The following is a 20,939-nucleotide window of genomic DNA, read 5'->3' as shown; positions in this document are numbered from 1 at the left end:
GTCGGTCTAGCTGTTAGCTTGTCAGTCAGCTCAGGTCAGATTCAAACTCAGTTTTATGGTCATTCAAAGAGCTCTCTACAACAGGTAACATGTTGTACCAAACAACCTCACTTCAAAATAATCAAACATCCCTTTAATGGCAAAAGTTGAGGAACATACAAACTTAATGTGCTCTGTTTCTTGGATTGATCGTTAGTTACTGATTAAATAAATATTTGTTTGTTTGTTTTTGAGTAAATATCCTCACCAGGTCTCCAGTCCATCACAGGGACACAGAGAAACAAACAAAACAAACAATTTAGAGTTACCAATCAGTCTGACATGCATGCTTTTGGTCGGTAGGAAAAATCAAAAAACGGAGTATCAGGAAAAATCTCATGCACGCACGGAGCGAACATGCATCTGGGATTCAATCCAGCAACCTTCTCGCTGAGTGGCAGCAGCTCTACAAACTGAGCCACCATGCTGCCCGTCGGATAAATTATTTCCTCCAGAACTTCTTACCTCATTACAAAACAGTTAGATGAGGTCATCTGGACAGTTTCTGTTTGGGAGAAATGTTTCATCTTTCATCTGTAAGACTTCATCAGTGTGAGGCCTGCCACCAAGACTCTTATATCTACTGTACCTCACTGACGAGGTTCAAGCTAGTTACAGCAGGCTGATGAAGTCTTTCAGATGAAAGACGAAACGTCCATCCATCCATCCATTTTCTTCCGCTTATCCGGGGTCGGGTCGCGGGGGTAGCAGCCTAACTAGGGAGGCCCAGACTTCCCTCTCCCCAGCCACTTGGGCCAGCTCTTCCGGGGGAATCCCGAGGCGTTCCCAGGCCAGCCGAGAAACATAATCCCTCCAGCGTGTCCTGGGTCTTCCTCTGGGCCTCCTTCCGGTGGGACGTGTCCGAAACACCTCACCAGGGAGGCGTCCAGAAGGCATCCTAAACAGATGCCCAAGCCACCTCAACTGGCTCCTCTCGACGTGGAGAAGCAGCGGCTCTACTCTGAGTCCCTCCCGGATGATCGAGCTTCTCACCCTGTCTCTAAGGGAGAGCCCAGACTCCCTGCGGAGAAAACTAATTTCGGCCGCTTGTATCCGAGATCTCATTCTTTCGGTCACAACCCAAAGCTCGTGACCATAGATGAGGGTAGGAACGTAGATCGATCGGTAAATTGAGAGCTTTGCCTTTTGACTCAGCTCTCTCTTCACCACGACAGACTTGTACAGCGCCCGCTTCACTGCAGACGCTGCACCTATCCGCCTATCGATCTCATGCTCCATTTTTCCCTCATTCGTGAACAAGACCCCGAGACACTTGAACTCCTCCACTTGAGGTAGGACCTCCTCCCTGACCGGGAGAGGGCATTCTACCCTTTTCCGGCTCAAGACCATGGCCTCGGATTTGGAGGAACTGATCTTCATCCCGGCTGCGTCGCATTCGGCTGTGAACCGCTCCAGCGAAAGCTGTAGATCAGGATCTGATGAAGCCAATAAGACCACATCATCTGCAAAAAGCAGAGACGCAATCCTAAAGCCACCAAAACGGATCCCCTCAACACCTTGGCTGCGCCTAGAAATTCTGTCCATAAAAGTTATGAACAGAATCGGTGACAAAGGGCAACCTTGGTGGAGTCCAACTCTCACCGGGAACAAGCCCGACGTACTGCCGGCGATGCAGACCAGGCTCTGACACCGGTCATACAGGGACCTAACAGCCCGTATCAAAGGGCCCAGTACCCCATACTCCCAGAGTACCCCCCACTGGGTCCCCCGAGGGACGCGGTCGAACGCCTTCTCCAAGTCCACAAAGCACATGTAGACTGGTTGGGCAAACGCCCACGCACCCTCCAGGACCCTGCTGAGAGTGTAGAGTTGGTCAAGTGTTCATGGCCAGGACGAAAACCGCACTGCTCCTCCTGAATCCGAGGTTCGACTATCTGACGGACCCTCCTCTCCAGAACCCCCGAATAGACCTTACCAGGGAGGCTTAGGAGCGTGATTCCCTGTAGTTGGAACACACTCTACGGTCCCCCTTTTTGAATAGGGGGACCACCACCCCGGTCTGCCAATCCAGGGGAACTTCCCCCGATGTCCACGCAATATTGCAGAGTCGTGTAAGCCAACACAGCCCTACAACATCCAGAACCTTAAGAAACTCTGGTCGAATCTCATCCGCCCCTGGGGCCCTGCCACCGATGAGCTTTTTAACCACCTCGGTGACCTCAGCACCAGAGATTGGAGGGCCCAACCCAGAGTCCCCAGGCTCCGCTTCCACAGTGGAAGACGCGCCGGTGGGATTAAGAAGGTCTTCAAAGTATTCCGCCCACCGACCCACAACATCCCGAGTTGAGGTCAGCAGCACACCACTCCCACTATAAACAGTGTTGGTGGCGTACCGCTTTCCCCCCCTGAGACGCCGGATGTTGGACCAGAATCGCCTCGAAGCCATGCCGAAGTCGTTCTCCATGGCCTCTCCGAACTCCTCCCATGCCCGAGTTTTTGCCTCAGCAACCACTCGAGCCACATGTCGCTTGGACTGCCGGTACCCATCAGCTGCTTCCGGGGTCCCACAGGCCAAAAAGGCCCGATAGGACTCCTTCTTCAGCCTGACAGCATCCCTCACCGACGGTGTCCACCATCGGGTTCAAGGGTTGCCGCCGCGACAGGCACCGACAACTTTGCGGCCGCAGCTCTGGTAAGCCGCCTTGACAATAGAGGCACGAAACATGGTCCACTCAGACTCAATGTCCCCCACCTCCCACGGAACATGTTCAAAGTTCTCCCGGAGGTGGGAGTTGAAACTCCGTCTCACAGGAGACTCTGCCAGACGTTCCCAGCAAACCCTCACAATATGTTTGGGTCTGCCAGGTCTGACCGGCATCCTCCCCCACCATCGGAGCCAACTCACCACCAGGTAGTGATCAGTTGACAGCTCCGCCCCTCTCTTCACACGAGTGTCCAAGACATGTGGCCACAGATCAGATGAGACGATGACAAAGTCGATCATCGAACTGCGGCCTAGTGTGTCCTGGTGCCAAGAGCACATATGGACACCCTTATGCTTGAACAAGGTGTTCGCTATTGACAATCCATGATGAGCACAGAAGTCCATCAACAGAACACCACTCTGGTTCAGATCAGGGGTGCTGTTCCTCCCAACCACACCCCTCCAGGTCTCACTGTCATTGCCCGAAAGACGAAACGTTTCTCCTAAAAATAATTGGTCCAGATGACCTGATTTAACCTTTTGTTATGATTTATCTACCTGCAGGATTGAGCTTACAAACCTTTTTTTCTTATCATTTTCTGTTTCACTTAAAGACAATTTGTCCAACATTTAGACCAGCTCTGTGTGTGTGTGTGTGTGTGCGTGTGTAGGAAATTACTTGGGAATGCTGAGTGTCAATGATCTCATCTACAGTCATCCAGGCTGCCGATGATGACGTCCCTCTCTCTTTGGGAGGTGGTGTGTGTGCATTCAAATAACTTGCACTCTCTCTCACCCGCACACACTCTGTGTTTGTTCCTCAAAGCTCTGGCTGTAGAGTGTTTATTACGTTTGGCATTGAGGGCATCAGTGACTCCATCACCCAGCCATCCTGTCTTGAAACACACTGAGGTTGATCCTAGTTGGACTACATTACCAAGCTGAATATTTTATATATTACCAGCTGTGTGACTTTTAGCATAGTCACTGCAGACACACCAGAACCAACTGAATATTTTGTACATTTGTGCAGTCTTCTAAGCAAAAGTCCAAAGAGTTGCTATTTAGGACATGAGAATTTTCAACTGATTGTGCCTTTTATCGTGATTATCAGAGTGAATTCCTATTAGTCCTACCCCGTTATTTTGTGTATTTACCTGGAAAAAAAATACTAGGACTTTAAAAATGAGCCAAAAGGTGAAAGTCTTTGTGAGTAAAGAATGCAGTGGACTCCCCATCAGGCATGAGAACGTTTTGACCAAGCTCCATAGCCTCCAGTATTTCCATGATGCCACCGCCTGCATGACTTGCTCAATGAGACTTTGAAGCATCCTGGCCATGATGACCTCATCTAACCCCCACAAACACACACACATGCACACTCCAAGCACCGCCATTGTGCAACAACCAGTCCATGGGCGCCACGCTCCATTAAATACCACGCCACACTCCTTTATTCACTTTAAGGAGGCAAAGCAAGAAGCACTTTCCCTCATCATAGTCAAGCCTGCTGGATGATGAAGGAAAAAGGCTGGAGATGCTCGAGGCTCTTCACAGAAACCCCCTTCACCTGCATCACATGCTGATGGTGTTCCCTGCTCTGCAACAAGGCTGAAACTGATGCTGGAGGGTCAGAATCTTCCCTATATACCAGTACATACATGCAGATTGTAAACAGGGTCATAGAAGTGACCTAGTGTAGACAATTTCTATGGTGGTAGTGTTATGATAGTGTGGCTTTCACTTCCAGCTCGTAGCTGCTCTCTGACGCTGTCTGACAGAGTCTTACCAGGAGGGGGTCTGGAGCTTGGTGCAATCCTGGCCGTAAACCATGGCATCATTGTAAAAATGTGCTGCCCATAAATAGAGTGCCTAGAGAACCTAGAAAGTAGAGAACCTAGAGCATGGTGAGGATATGGGAGAGCAAATTATTGGGCAAAAAATATAGCAGCATCATGGTTGCCTTCAAACTGAAGATTTTCCAGATTTGCTTTGATCATGTTGTATAACTCATAGAGATGTAAGTTGGGGTCATCATACCTTGTGAATGGGGCCTAAAAGTGACCTCACTTTCAGCAGATGCATGACTGTGGTAAATTTAAATGGCACCTGGGCATCGGCGTCAGAAGCAGTGCGTAATTTGAACCGGAACAGGATTTGGAAACTCTTATTTTGACAGGGTACGTTCTGTAGTGAACTAGGCCTGAGGTCAAAACCTTGACCTAAGGATCATTTGGGACAGAACTGTCATTTCATTGATTTGAATCCAGAAATACAGGTTGACCCATCCTGAGACTTTCTTTCTTGAATTAATCAAGTGGAAAAAGACAATTCTCTATGATCATTACTATTTTACAAATGTTTTGATAATCAAATTGTGTTAGTTCAAACAATGTTTACATGTTGAAGTGAACTAATCATTTTAATTAACTGTGAAACAGTATAATGATTGTTAATCCTCATTCAAAGTGAAATCAAGTTGGAATACGTTACAGAGTAATGATTCATTTCTTGATCGTCTGTTTGAAGTGAGTAAGTTGTAAGTGTGTTCAAAGTTCAAGTTTCGGTCAACTGAAAAGTTTGCTGAAAAGAAATGTCATGTTTAACTTTTACAGCAAGATACTGGAAGAGGTGACTCCACGAAGTCTGGTTCCTTCATAATATCTTTCTGTCTGTTCTTAAACAATCTTAATCTTTTCCTTGACTTTTCATAACACCTTACATCACAAAACACACCTCTGTTTTGGTCCATCGACCAATCAGAAACTCCCAAATGAACCGGAAGTAGAGCCCTTTAAATGTTGGCACTTCCTAGTTCAACAAGAGAGTTTGGAGTTCCAGAGAGTTTGGAGTTCCAGAGAGTTTGGAGTTCCAGAGAGTTTGGAGTTCCAGAGAGTTTGGAGTTCCAGAGAGTTTGGAGTTCCAGAATGCAGAATGCTGGAATGCAGCATGCTCAATACAGCTGCCACTAAGCTGAACGAGAGGAGATTCTGGGAATTATGAAAGTCTGTTTTGGATGACCTCCACATGACTCCCGAGGTTTTTAGCTGCTCTTACGGAGACGCTGAAAAGGTGGCTCGAAGTGGGACTTCACGCCGGAACTGATATATCTTCAGAAAAGGTAAAAAGTCGATCTTCAACCGAAAGTGTACCGTTGGAATAAGCTGGTCCAAAGGAGCGTGCGGTTCTGGTTAAAACAGACAAATTCCCTCACACATCTCTCTGTAGATAAACTTCATCTTTCCATCTTTAAAATTCTTCTACCTGCTAGCAAATTAATCCAGATATTTTCAGAAATGTCTGTGGTGAAGCAACGGAAAATCATGGCCGTATGGTTTTCCTGGTTGTAAAGCTGATTAATAAGCTGTCGTTATTTTCAATTTTTGCCAATTAATGTAAATGTGTGATGTGTTAAACTTGATTCTGTTAATAAATGACCCACAGTCTTGGTGAGTCAAAGATAATTAACGTCTCACGTCCACATTTTATTAAATTCAATGCACGTTTTATACAGTCCAGAAAAATGAAAGAATCCGTTTAATTTATGAATATATCTCATGCATATGTTCATACTACAGTTCCAACAACTGTTTGCTTGGATCCAGTATCTCTCAGGCTTACTAATAATAAAGTTATGAACAAATATGGCTGCCTTGAATGAATAAAACTTATATTGGATATGTAAACTGAAAATAATTACATAAACACTCATTTTAAACACAATAGCAACTTACTACTTCTTAATATCACATACGATCTGCCCCTTCAAGTGAAGCAGTTCTGCCTCTACCCTTAAAAAAATCTCCGCTCCTAACAGAGTGGTGGGAGCGTGCCCAGAGGATCAGGCAGTCATACGTGGGCAGGAGACCACAGGCAGCGGCCTTGAACCGATGAAGGATGTACCTAGAAGGTTTCACATGTGGAGTCAGACAGTGAATTCAGTGGAGAAGAGTTAGCTCAAAACCGTCAAGTTTGTGTGTGTGTGTTGGGGGGGGGGGTGTACGAGTGTTTACAAATGTAGGTAAACGTAGATGTTTAACTACTTGTTAAAATACACTGGCTCACCCGCTATTTGCATTCCGGCATCAATCATTTTACAAATTAAGTCCTGGTCAGAAACATTGTAATGTGGGGGGAAGGGGGGGCATGCTAATATGACGATGGTGTGTGTGTTTTGGGGGGAGAGACCTAACCCTCCCCCAGAAAATTCTGAATAAAGAATATACCATTTCCTGTGGTCTGGTGTATTTTAATGAGTTGTTAAACATCTATGTTAACCTACGTAAGTAAACACTTGATTCAATAACTATTTTTGAGCATGGCACAACAAGACGTAGCCTGACCAACTCCACTTCTCTCACACACCCACACCCCCCCCCCCCCCCACCTTAAAAACTGCCGGAACTAACGTAGCTGTAAGCTGGCGACGTGCAATACAGATGTGTTAGCTAAGATGCTACAGACACAGTGCTCTGCTTCTCTCATTCATCCTAAACCCCCACCCCGGTCACAACTGCCAGCACTAACGTGGCACTAAGCTAGCATGCAAAACAGAGGTGTCTCCCCCCTCCTCTCCCCATGAGCGCCCTGCCAAAGTATATGACTGAGAGGAAACTGCATGTGGTGTGGAGTTGTAGGCAACCAGGAAAACCCAGAGTGGACTTTTAGTGGTTTGAGTGTTCTCCTATTAATCAAGTGGAATGGAAATAGAAACAGTGCTGGGTGAACTAATGTTTCATGGTAAAAGTGGGGGGATCCAAATGAATATTTTTGAAATGTGTGGGGGGATACGTCCCCTTCACATATAAGTATTGTGACACCTATGCACCTGGGGCTTCTTACTAAGACTAAATATGATCAGGTTACCTTCCCATTGAGTGATTCACACATGGAATATGCGTTTCTGGACATTTGTTTCATATTCTTTAAGATCTACCTTTATTCAAAAATCGTTCAATACAAAAACAACTGGACTTTATTTGTAACAGAAGATGTTTCGCTCCTCATCCGAGGAGCTTTCTCAATTCAAAGAGCAGAGAGTGAGAGATACAGGTTATAAGGCTGAGTGAGATAAGTCACACACACACATAAGACACACACACACACATATATGTAGATACACAAACAGAGTGGTGTAGTGTATGCGGTCCAGTGCAGCGAGGACTGTCCAGACCTCTACATTGGAGACACTAAACAGCCTCTTCACAGACGCATGACTCAACACAGGAGAGCCACCTCCTCTGGACAAAATTATGCAGTTCACCTCCACCTCACAGATAAGGGACACTCTTTTGAGGACCAAAATGTGCACATTTTGGACCGAGAACACAGATGGTTTGAGAGGGGGGTGAAGGAAGCAATTTATGTAAAAAGAGAAAAGCCGTCTCTTAACAGAGGAGGAGGCCTCAGATTCCCACTTTCAAAAACATATAATGCAACTTTAAAACAGATCCCCAGCCGGTTTTCACACCTGATGGGAACAGAGGGGCCTCGACTGTGAATTAGAGGAACAAAGACCTACTGTTTTAGGTTTTTAGGTGTGAACTGCCAATGTACATATATGTGTGTGTGTGTGTCTTATGTGTGTGTGTGTGTGTGTCTTATCTCACTCAGCCTTATAACCTGTATCTCTCACTCTCTGCTCTTTGAATTGAGAAAGGTCCTCGGATGAGGAGCGAAACATCTTCTGTTACAAATAAAGTCCAGTTGTTTTTGTATTGAACGCTTTTTGAATTCATCATGTCCTGGATGACTGAGAATCTTCACCAGCATATCTACCTTTATTGTTGATAAAAAAAAAAGTGTCTTAGGGTTCAAAAACTAAAACTATGATTAAAACTATGTAAGGTGTTTCACATTAAAGTTATTCAAAATTCTACATAAATGTTGTTTCAGTTTTTTGATCAAAAGGAAATCTTCAGAAAGTCTTCACAAATCTATCGGCTCTGTATAAACTTTACACTGACAGTAAATGGCTGGGTTATCAGATCACTGACATATGTATTAGAATTAAAGCTTCTTACATGTCTACTTACATAATATTGACTTTTTGCCCCCACCCCATTTGTTCTCTCCCTTTTTGTTTTTCTTATCTAATGCCTACCCGCTGGAGGTAGTGAAAGTGGTCGGAGTACCCCCAGCTTATCCACCTTTTCGGATGGAAAATCCCCCTCGTCTGCTTCTACATACATGGCTGCTCCTCGACATTTCCACATACCAGGTAGGCCTTGACCACACCGCTCTGCTCACAGCTCAGCTCATGACTGCTGTTATTTTTGTTGTTGGTGTAGCTGATTCAAAAGGTAAGCTGTGAAATCATAATTAGACAAACGTTTCATGAATTGTGCTAATTTCTTAAACAAATGAAATCCTATTTACTGTAGTATGGTTATGAAGAAGTTTGGTTGGACCTCCCCTTCTGCACATTAGTACCAGACCCTTGATTACTGGAGGGCCACCAATGCAAAATACACTCCTTAATCCTCTAGTCTTCATTTCTTGATTTGTATTTTGATTTATTTGACAACACTTCTTTATTTAAGTAAAAAATATTATTGGCAAGCACAGGAAATTATTGTCAAATTTTATACAATGGATTGAATTGAGGAATCCTATCTCATCCTCTGACTTTGTGCTAAGAAATCTATGCGATCACAAGTTAGATTCAATTAAATGTATCATAAATGACCTAATTTAATCAACTAAGCTCAAATTTCTGCCTCAGTGAGGGCAAATGTCTCTTACATTTATTTCATGGGTAAGAACAAAGGAAACCAGCAAAACAGAAACAGTGTTTTTCTTGTAGCAGTTAAATCTGGAGTACAGTCCAACAGTCCGTCAGCCCACAGAGGTGAAATTATCAAAGCATCATAGATGCAGTTTTCACTCAGATACTTTGTGAACACATCCACTCACCTAAACATGAGGTCCAAAGTACTTGGTTTCTTCTTTGTAAAACAGTTGACTTCTTCAGGTGCTTTTGCAGGGAACAAGTTCATATTGGCTATTTAAGGAAATTTGTCCCCCCCCCCCCTTTTTTTTTTAACTGGACGTAACATGCCCATGCATAAATTTTGTCCTTCGTCAACCCAGAGGACAAAACCGCTCCATCCGTCCATCTGTCTGTGCATGTTGTGAGTATAATAAATTGGAAACCAACCACCCCAATCCTTTGATGAAACGATGTATTCCAGTTTTTATATTACTTAAAAGTAGTAGATTTGCCATGTCCTGGCTCCGCTGTTGCACCTGATAGTGAATAAATTTGCTCCCTCTACTCACCAGGATCTGTCACTCTGCGCTGCTTCAAACAAGGAAAAAAAAAAGTTCTCCACAGTGTAATTCCTACCAACTTGAATATTTGCGCCAAAAACACTGATTTACTTACAGTCTCTTCAATTCAAGTCCAGAAATACACTCACCTCCAAACATTCACTATTCAAATTCCTCAGCGTTGGAGGACATCAGCATACTTTTTGAACGAGTTTGTACTGGAGGTAGCATTTGTAGTTCTTATAACTGTGTATATTATGTCTATTTGAGCCACAAGATTGCATCAAGTCTATACCTCATTGCAATCCCTCGTTGTGAGCAAGCACATTGGCAGCTGTGGAAAAGAGCAACTCACTTTTAACAGGAAGAAACGTAGTAGAACTGGAAGAAAGTTCAGAATGGACAGCCATCTACCTCAATCTTTCTGGGGTTGAGAGGACAGGAAAGAGACGCAGGCAAACACAGGAGGGTTGTTCAGATGTAGTGTCTATGAGGAGGAAAAATATAGAAAAACGTGTTAATGGCAGCAGTATTTTCATGTAGTATATGAGAGCGTAAAGACATTAGCTGAGTGAGGAAATTATTTTAGTATGTCCTACTATGGCATCATAATAAAGGGATGGTTCAGGAAACACAAGCACAGCCTAATTATAGGATTTATCCAAGGGTCAGAAACTGGAAGTTGATCCTAAAAGACAGGAGCCTGATAATTGAACGCTCTGCCTCCCCTTCTACTGTTTGAAACTCTAAATGGGGAATGGACTGTACTTTTCTATCTTATTGAGATGCTCAAAGGTCTTTACAACACAATCTGTGTGCTCATTCACCCATTCATACAGCACTCTACTAGATCGATACAAAAAGTAATCAGTGCTTTTTCACATTCATACACTGATGGGACACACATTGGAGGCAATGAGAGGTTCAGTGTCTTACCCAGGGACACTTCAATGTGTGACTGCTGGTGGAATCCAACCCCCAACTCTTGCATTAGAGAACAACTGCTCTAACCACTCAGCCACAGCCGCCCCAACTCTAGAAACCACAAGTAAACCTGACCCAAATAACGTACGTTAACCAAGCAAACTGATCATTTTTACTTTAACAAATATAATTCTGCATTTAAATGTAGTTTTCATGTGTCCCTCGTCACAAAGCGAAGAGCTGGAATTGAAAATACCCTCCATCTCTCTGTCCATCCATCTGTCTGCATTTTAGTGCATGTTGTGAGCATAATTTGACAAACAAGAGCAGTACAGACACATTTTGGTGAGTGGCTGCATTTAGACGTAAGAAAAGTCAATATCAGAAATTGGGTTGCCATGTCAAAATCCAAAATGGGCACACAAAGATACATACAGTATATAGACAGTGTTCATTCAACTTTTATTTCTACAGGTTAGTCTCATTGAGCCTCAAGGACTTATTTACAAGAGAGATCTATTTTAAACAAAGAACACAGATGAGGTGCAGACAGTGTTGCTAGATAGAGTCGAGGTTTTCCAGGCCAAAAATCTGTTAACAACCAACACATAACATGACAACCTGCCCAATCAATTAATTCATTCAACCTTTATTTAAATAGGTTAGTCCCATTTTATATTGTTACAGTATATTTACTGTTTGAACATGAACGCACATCAGTACAAGCCAAAGTAATTTAACAATATGTGGCAAAATGCAACAATCCAACTAAAATATTCCCAGTGTTCCCAGCAAAAGCAGAATGAAAACCATCCAATTGGCAGTAAACTGCCCAATCAGGCAACACTGGGTACAGACAACAACAGGTACAGTATAGTTTCCTCAGACGATTGGGGTGGCTTAAGATTAATCCATGGGGGCCAAGGTTACATTGGACACCCTCTGGTTACTGGTGGTGGATAAAATGTCTCCCTCCATTCTTCTATGGAACATCAAAATGCTCAAAATTAAATAAATAAATAAAGCATTATGAAATAAGTATCTAAGCTCATTATTACTTTTTTTTTTTCATTTCTATTCTTTTATTTCATAATTGTGTTTTTCATATTCTCAACGATCTGTCACTTCTTAAAATGTTAAATCTGGTCCTCTGTGCATTCAAAAAACAAAACAACAAAAAAATGTAGAAACGTTTCATCTTTCGTCCAAAAGACTTCCTCAGTCTAAGGTGCTGTATTGGTTTTGGTTGTCAGCAGTAAAACTGGTTGATCCACTCTGAGAAGGTGCTATTTATAAGACTGAGCTGAATACAGCACCTCAGACTGAGGAAGTCTTTCAGATGAAAGATGAAACGTTTCTACATGTTTTTGTTGTTTTGCTTTGTTTTGTTTTTTTTGAATGTCCAGAGGACCAGATTGAACTTTTTTAGATTTTTTTTACCTGGATTATTGAGCATGCATCAGGAGATCTGTCACTTTGCTGCCTCAAACAAGAATAAATAAAAACCTACGTTCTTCTACAAAGTTCTTCTACTGCATACTCCATCTGAAGCGGCAAAATTGTCTCTCATTGATTTAGTTCCTTGAAGACAATTGATTCAATTCAATTCAGTTTATTTATATAGCACCATGTCACAACAAATTTGTCTCAGGGCACTTTACATAAACATTCACATACATAGAAAAGCCAATTTGTAAAGTTCTCTATCTAAGGAAGCAGCAGACAAGTTGAATCTTCACTTCATTGCAGTCTCCCATCCTGAGCAAGCACAGTAGCAACAGTGGAAAGGAAAAGCTCCCTTTAAGAAGCACGTCATTTTGTTCCCACAGCAGCTTTGCCCCTTCTCAACACAAAGGCCAGGCCAAACTTTTTCTCACAGGCGCAGCAAGTATTGTGTGATTGGTCAGAAATTTCTGGGCCTGTTCGTCAATGTGGAAATGCGCTTTGACCTTCAGCTGTACGACTCTTCAAATACACTAAATTAGTCAAATGGCCAATAACTCCTGGATGGAGATCATGCAGACATTGTTCGTGGAGGAGTCTGTCTGCAGAAAGTGTGGTTCTTTCTTTATGATAGATTTGTGGCCAAACGGCAGATGCAGGGACGGAGTGGAGCCTCTGGTGGGAAGACACCTGTGCAGAAACGTATACTGCAGCGGGAGGGGTTTCCCAGGAGCTCTGGCTCTCTATCTCATGAAACGTGTGTGTAAAATCTAACATCCTTCAACCACGTGACTGCCCTTTGACTGTTCGTCTTCAGATGGAGTATGCTGGGCCCTTAACTTCTACCCACTTGAATTGACTTTTTTATTCTTTTACTCCAAGTAATTACAAATTTCAATTCAGCAACGATATAAAAGCTGACTTCATGACTTTGAATAAACTGATATATATTTGGACAGGAGGTGACATTAAAGGGTGTGTCCTTTATTAATTTCTGTTTGATTCAACACTTGTTCCTATTGACAAAAGCCCTGTTGGTTAAACAAAGTGAAGAAACTAAACCTCATGTTGGAAATTAATTTCATTTTATTTATGGTGTAGTGCCAAATCACAACAGAAGTTATCTCAGGGCACTGAACAGAAACATTCACATACATAAAAAAGCCAATTAGTAAATGTCTCATTCTAAGGAAGCAGCAGATTGTGATGAATCTTCACTTCATCACAGTCTCCCATCCTGAGCAAGCACAAAGGAGACAGTGGAAAGAAAAAACTCTATTTTAACAAGAAGAAACCTCCAGCTTAACCAGGCTCAGGACAAGCGGCCATCTGCTTTGACTGACTGGTTTTGAGAAGACAGGAAGGAGAAACAGACAAAGAAAGAATAATAGGTCCAGGTGTAGTTTCTATAGGAGGAAAGAAAAAAACATGTTAAGATGGAAATAATTACAACTACAAACAGGTTGAGTAGAGCAAGTAAAGACAGCAGCAGAGAGAGGACATGTGTTCAGTTTTGTTTCTTATAGGCTTCGCCCTTTAAGGCTATCGCTAGTGGGTTTATCCCTTCGCGCGCAGCGCAGCACTAAAAACTTTAGTTCACGCCCACCTGCTGTGTGGGCCTCATCCCCAGTCTGTATAAATTACGGTGAGACAGGGCAATCAGCTTCCATTTTTTCTTCAGCCAGCTAGCTAGCACTGTCAGAAGAATGAAGAAAGAAAAGTTGTCCAGCTTTGACTGGCACAATCTTTGCTAAGGATGCCTGGGTCTCTGCCACGCCAACTTCCTGCCGTCCCGGTGAGCTCTTCCTCCCCAAAGAGAAGCAGAGACGAGCAGCCTTGTTCAAGGTAAGCGCCGAGGAGTGCTTTTCCGAGGCGGGCCGTTACCTGCTGGACGACGCCATTGCCTTTTCTAACGTTTTTTTCCTCGTGGTGAATCGGATGATTCCCTCGAAAAAGGCGTTGTTGGCAGCAGCTCCGCTGAGTGTTTTTTCCATGGAGGGCCGCTACTCGCTGGATGACGCCACCGCCTTTTCTAACGTGTTTTCCTCACGGCGAATCGGATGATTCCCTCAAAAAAGGCGTTGTTGGCAGCAGCTTCGCTGAGTGTTTGTCCGTGGCAGGCCGCTACTCGCTGGACGACACCATCGCCTTTTCTAACGTTTTTTCCTTGCGGTGAATCGGATGATTCCCTCGAAAAGGCGATGCGGGCAGCAGCTCCAATGAGTGTTTTTTTCCGTGGCGGGACACTACGCGCGGGACGATGCCACCGCCTTTCTTTGATGCAGAGTCACTCAGTGTATCGGATGATTCCTCTGAGAAAGGCGATGCTGGAAACAACCTTGCTGCCCCCTCCCTCCTGGAAAGCGTAGTGATGGAAGAAGAGCGGTCGAACGGATGCTCAGCCACCTCGGGTCTTCCCACGTCGGCGACCACACTGCTCCCAGCCGTCAGCGCTCTCCTCTCGGAGTTGTCCGGCATATTCCAGGAGGCTGCTGACACAAAGGGACTTTCCGTCCCTTGCCTCCCTCCACCTTGATCAGATGATCTAGTGGGAAGGATTGTCTCCACCCCGGCTCGTCGCCCTGATCCCATCTGGCCTCACTGTCCAGTTGTGACGTCACATTGGAACGAGGCTGCAGCTGGGCCCGACAAGCTGAAGATATCCGTCTCTACCTTCGCCTCCATCTCCAGAGTGGAGGGTTGTTACCGATCAGTGTTTTTTTCCCTCGGTTCTCCCCCCTGGAGCCAAGCCTGATGGAGGCGCTTGGGGCAAAAGCTTCCAGGATGGACCGGAAGCCTATCCCTCCAGGAAAGCATGACCAGAGGGTGACAAACCTCTCCAATCGAGCTCACCAGTGCACATCCTAGGCAGTCGCGACTAACAACAACATCGCTCTGCTGACCTACAGCATCTCAAAGAGACTGGAGGAAGGAGAACTGCTGGAGGGGACAAAGAGCTCTCTCTGTAAAGCAGCTGACGTCATCTTAAACATGTGCGCCACCTTTGCGGTCTGCCTGTCCTGCATCGCCGCCCAGATGATCATGATCCAAAGGACCACCTGGCTCCGCCTCTCGCCATCCTTGTCCAAGAGGCTGCAGAAAGACCTGCTGGAAGGCCCCATCACCCCAGAGGCGCTGTTCGGGGCCAACTTCAGGACCCTCCTTGAGAAATCGTAGAGGTCCGAGGAGGTCTCAGAGACTGTACACCATCTGGTGACGTCACAGTCCTCCTCCAGCCCCTCCGGCCCCTCTGGCCGCTGGAGGGACCGCCTTGGCCAGGAACAGCAGCAGAGGCATTCCATAGCTGCGGCAATGACTTCACGCTCTGCTCTTCCACCGGCCATATAACAGATCCTTGAGGGGAATGTATGTGTTTTTTGATGATGTGTGTTTTGATATAAAACAGAAACACCTCTGAAAGTAAAGTTTTCATCGGAGACCATCAGATCAGCTGATCTCACAGCTGCCTCTCTTCACACATTCCCCACACAGAACAAGCCAGTAACCTCTAAACAGCGTTTTAAATGGCACTGCAGTTCAGTAAATATTACAAACACTCGTCTGCCACGTCAGCTAAAATTATTGTTTTTTCAGCAGACCGAGTCCGGTAAAATCCCTTGTTTTTAGCCAGAGGCCGTTTTTAATTTCTGCTGTTTTCTGCCTACTCACAGCGCAGCGGGAGTAAACGTGTTTTCTCCACGACAGCTGCAGCCTCCACCGAAACAGCATCTCACTCAGAAAGCGCTCACACCTTCTCTCAGTGCACGCCGGCTCACCTCAGCTCTAACGTGAGACCGCAGCTTGGGCTCAGCACAGAGGCACACATATAGCCCTTTTTTCTGTTGGAGCCCCCCTTGGGTTCCCCCAGGAGAATCTCCAGAGCGAGTGATGGCAGTAACGCTTTTTAGTCTGGGTGATGTTCATGAGAAACATGACAAAACACAAATGTGTGCCCGATCTCCGAGTGTTACTCAGAGTGGCTCTGATAAACTTTCACATTTCCATCATTCTGAAACACCCCACGCACGTTCTCGAAATTTGTGGAGACGGCTCTGCAGTCGTTACACATGGCAGGAATGAGAATTCTTCTGGACGATCTGTTCTTATTAGCTCAGTCCAGTTAGAAAGCAGTCGCACAGACCAAAACGCTAGTGTTACACCTGCTAAACCTGGGGTTTTCCATAAACTGGGAAAAAGTTCTGTTCGTCCGTCCCCGATGATTGTTTATCTGGAAGTAGAGCTAACTCAACTACAATGAGAGCCCGTTTATCACAGCTGAGAGCCGAAGCTCTATCAGCTCAGCTCCGCCGTGCCAAACCCTGCAGCATAGTGACAGTCTGCCTGTCATGCAACTCCTGGGACGATGTCAGCGGCCCAAATTGTGTGTGGTTCCGCTGGGCCTACTTCACATGAGACACCTTCAGATATGGTTCACCCGCCTGCGCATAGATTCTGTGCGCCAGAAGAGGCGGATTATCTTTGTGCCCCCTCCGTGAAAACCAATCTGAATCACTGGGGAAACCCCCTCATTCTGTACAGAGGGAGTTCCCATCAGCAGGCCTACATTACACGTCTCAGTTTTCACAGATGCATTCCTGTCAAGCTGGGAAGAATGTGTCTGTCCCAGGCAGTGGGAGCACAGTGGCTGAACCACATGTCGCTTCACATAAATATGCTAGAATGTTTCACGGTCTGAAACGTGACTCAGCATTTTGCCCCCTGCTATGGGATCAGCATGTTCTGATCCACACAGACAACAAAGTGACGGGAGCTTACATAAAACATGAGGGAGGCGTGGGCTCAGCCCAACTGTTACACATCGCAAAACAGCTGTTGTGTTGGGCACACAAAAACCTGCTCTCCATCAGAGCAGTGTACATTCCCAGCATCCTGAACAGGCGAGTGGATATCATGTTGAGGGGCGGTCCCTGCTACAGAGACTGGAGCCCCCATCCCGAGCTGATCTCTTAGATTTGGAGCAGGTTCAGCTGAGCAGCAGTGGATCTGTCCGCCACACAGGAGAACGCCCAGTGCCAATTATGGTTCTCAATGAGCCCACGAGACGACCCACCGTTAGGAGTGGATGTCTTCGCTCACAGCCTGTGGCCAAAAATGCTCCTTTATGCGCTTATATCAAAGTGGACAGCTTCTCAGCGCTGGTGCATGGAGAAAGGTGTAGAGGCCATCTCATGTCCACTAGGTGGCATGCTGTCCTTTCTGTAGCAGCTGATGGACAGAAATCTAGCGTTCAGGACAATTAAGACTTATGCTGCAGCTATTTTTTCCTGTCATGAAATTTTTTCAGTGACAGAACAGTTGTTAATCACCCGCTGATGAAGCATTTTCTGAAAGGTGTACAGAGACACAGACCTGTGTCACATCCACTAGTTCTACAGTGAGACCTAATGATGGTCCTGAACGCTCTGATCAAAGCTCCTTCTGAGCCTTTAGATCAGGTTTTACTCAAATTTCTGTCATTTTAAACAGTTCTGCTGTTAGCTCTGATATCGGCAAAGAGAGTGAGTGTTTGTTTTCTCTCTCTGTTGCTCCCTCATGTCTCAGAATTCAAGCTGACTGCAGCTCAGCTGTACTGCGTTTTAACCCTGCTCTGAAAAGCATCACAAGCTCATTCAGCTCGAGAGTGATAACCTTGGATGGGTTTTGATCCTCTTCCTCATAATTCTGAGGAGGAAGCAACATCTCACCTCCTTCTGTCCCATGTGCGCATTTTCATGTTACGTGGCGCACACGGCCGCACTGCGCCATTTTCATCGTATGTTCGTGCATTACAGGGACAGCTCTTCAGGATGTCCTCTATCCACCCAGCGCCTCTCACACTGGTTGTGTGAGGCTATTTCTGAAGTTTACAGTTCATCTGGACTGGATCCTCCAGAGAATCTCAGCGCATTCCACCAGAGGGTTTTCATCCTCCATGGCTCTGCATGGAGGGATGACAGTGGAGGATATTTGTATGGCGGCTGCCTGGTCATCGCCATGTTTAATTATTCGTTTTTTATTTACGTGATGTTTCAACTTTCTCCATGACCCATTCTGTTCTCAGTGTTCTGACAGAATGATTATTATTTGTTTATTGGAGCTTCACTTTTGAGTTCACACCTGTCTACATGCAGTCGCATTGTGAGATATTTATTATCAGTCACAAGTTCATGACTGCTGATTTTATTGTTATTAATCGGTTCATCCTGAGGAGCTGTTGGGCTGCTCTGTTCATTGTTACACTGTTACAATTCGTATCCTCCATTGTTCCTATTCACAGCAGCAGGTCTTCTATCTCAGCTTTTTTCCTCACCAGAGATCTTTTCTCAGGTGCGCTCCTGCGCATGGAGCACGCAATTACGCAGCGCGTAATTACACACACAGAAGGCTGAGTGATGAAATGTTTTTTTGTGCAAGCAGGTGCTTCATGTTGTGTCTGAATGGACCCAGTGAGGCATAGACTACATCCTGCTTCACCTTTAACCCACCAGCGACAGCCTTACGAAATAGAACGTTGGTTGCGTACTGTAACCCCAGATTCTATGAGTATAGGCACAGCCCTTTAAGCTCTGGGCCTCACTGGTTCCTAAATGGCTGAAGAAAAAAGCTATTTGGGAGCTGATTGCCCAGTCTCATCGTAATTTATATGGACTGGGGGTGAGGCCCACACAGCAGGTGGGTGTGGACTAAAGTTTTCAGTGTTGCACACGAAAGTATAAACCCACTAGCGACAGTCTTAAAGGGCTGTGCCTATAGAATCTGGGGATACAGTATGTAACCAACGTTTGTTTTCCAGCAGTCTAAGCCTATAGCAGCATAACTAAGGGATAGCTCAGGAAACCCAAGCCAACCCTAACTATAGGATTTATCAAAAAGGAGAGTCTTAAGCCTATTCTTAAAACTGGACAATGTGTCAGCCTCACAGACAGAAAAACTGGAAGTTGGTTCCACAAGAGAGGAGCCTGATAACTGAAAGCGCTGCCTCCCATTCTGTTTTTGGAAACTCTAGGAACCAGAAGTAAGCATGCAGTCTGAGAGCGAAGTGCTCTGTTAAGAAAATATGGAACAATAAGATCTGTAATATAAAATGGAGCTAAGTTGTTGAGAGCTTTGTAGGTTAGAAAGATTTTGGATTCTATTCTGGATTTGACAGGGAACCAATGGAGAGAAGCTAAAACTGGAGAGATATGATCTCTCCTATAAACTCTCTTTAAGACTCTGGCAGCAGCATTTTGGATCAACTTAAGACGTTTTAAAGAAGTATTTGGACACCCAGATAATAACCCTTTGCAATAGTCCAGTCTGGATATGACAAATGCATGGACCAGTTTTTCTGCATCATTTTTAGATGAGATGTTTCTAATTTTAATCATATTACGCAGGTGGAAGAAGACAGTTCTAGTAACATTTTTAATGTGGGGGATAAAAGACATGTCCTGATCAAAAATAACAGGAAATTTTTAACAATTGAACTAAAGGCCAGAATAATGTCATCCAGAGAAAGTGAAAGACAGAAAAATGTATTTATAAGATGCTCAGGTCCAAAATAAAAATAAAACTACAGCCTATAGTTCTCCACTTAATGGGTTAACTTGTCTTTTGTCTTCATGGCTTTTGAGTAATCATTGTTTCAGATACTGACATTGCAACAATCCTGTTAAAAGACAAATGTTGTTTTACTCTGCGTTGTTTCTGTTGTGCCTTAATGTGAAACAGTTGGCGCTGAGTGTCTTTGTCAGGCGTCCACTAAGATGAATTCAGTCACTGTTAGTACCATCATCATGCGCTAGACACATCATTCAGCATTACTATGAACTTATTTGGTTTTCATGTTATTATATGACCTTTAAAACTGGTTTGATTTGATCTTTTATAAATACTGACTGAACCATGTGTGCTACTGATATCAAATATTTCATATTTAATGTGATTCAAATGGATTTAATTTGATGTGATTATTTGGTTAATTTGATTACTTAGTATTATTCTTTGAGTGTTATTGAAAAGTATTGCATCAGATAACCTCCCTTTCCTTCTTAATAAAGCCCAATGGAAAAATATACCCCGAATGTGTTGCATGAAAACTGTTTGATGTTTCTGAGGTGCTGTAATTAAAAATGACAAATGTCTTCTATTAAACTGAGCCCTGCTGGCCCCTGTTTGCGTCAGAAGATCTCATTCTTCAAAAAACTGCTAACTCATGCTTCTTTTTTTCCGTTCTCTCTCTTTCTTTCTGTCCCCCGCCCATGCTGGCTTCTTCCATTTCCTCTGCATCTTCAGAGACTATGGTCAAAGATAATCTCTATAGAAAACCCCCCATCTACAGACAGCATGGTACAGTCAACTTCCTCTTTAACACTTCCTTCTCTGGTCTGGTCTCTGCACGATGTGTAGCATGTCACCTCTCATGGAAAAAAAAAATCTATCCAATATCTAAAAAAGTTAAATCTGGTCCTCTGGACATTCGAAAAAACAAAACAAAGCAAATCAACAAAAAAATGTAGAAATGTTTCGTCTCTCATCCGAGAGACTTCCTCAGTCTGAGGAGCTGTATTCAGCTCAGTCTCTTAAATAGCACCGTCTCAGAGTGGATCAACCA

At 44.5% G+C, this 20,939-nt stretch overlaps 1 protein-coding gene across 1 annotated transcript in view; it reads left to right on the top strand.

The window, feature by feature from the left end:
- ablim2 (actin binding LIM protein family, member 2) overlaps positions 1-20,939 on the top strand; it is a 206,714-nt gene that overhangs the window by 145,540 nt on the left and 40,235 nt on the right. Inside the window, exons 15-16 of the mRNA XM_037674776.1 lie at positions 8,817-8,924; positions 20,621-20,674. Coding sequence (XP_037530704.1) covers positions 8,817-8,924; positions 20,621-20,674 — 162 coding nt within the window. The remainder of the gene's footprint in view (positions 1-8,816; positions 8,925-20,620; positions 20,675-20,939) is intronic.

The sequence above is a fragment of the Nematolebias whitei genome, chromosome 1, assembly GCF_014905685.2.
Source record: "Nematolebias whitei isolate Nwh7 chromosome 1, NemWhi1, whole genome shotgun sequence".
Classification (NCBI taxonomy): Eukaryota; Metazoa; Chordata; class Actinopteri; order Cyprinodontiformes; family Rivulidae; genus Nematolebias; species Nematolebias whitei.
The sequence above is the reverse complement of the archived record's forward strand: the minus strand, read 5'-3'. Positions and strand labels throughout refer to the sequence as shown.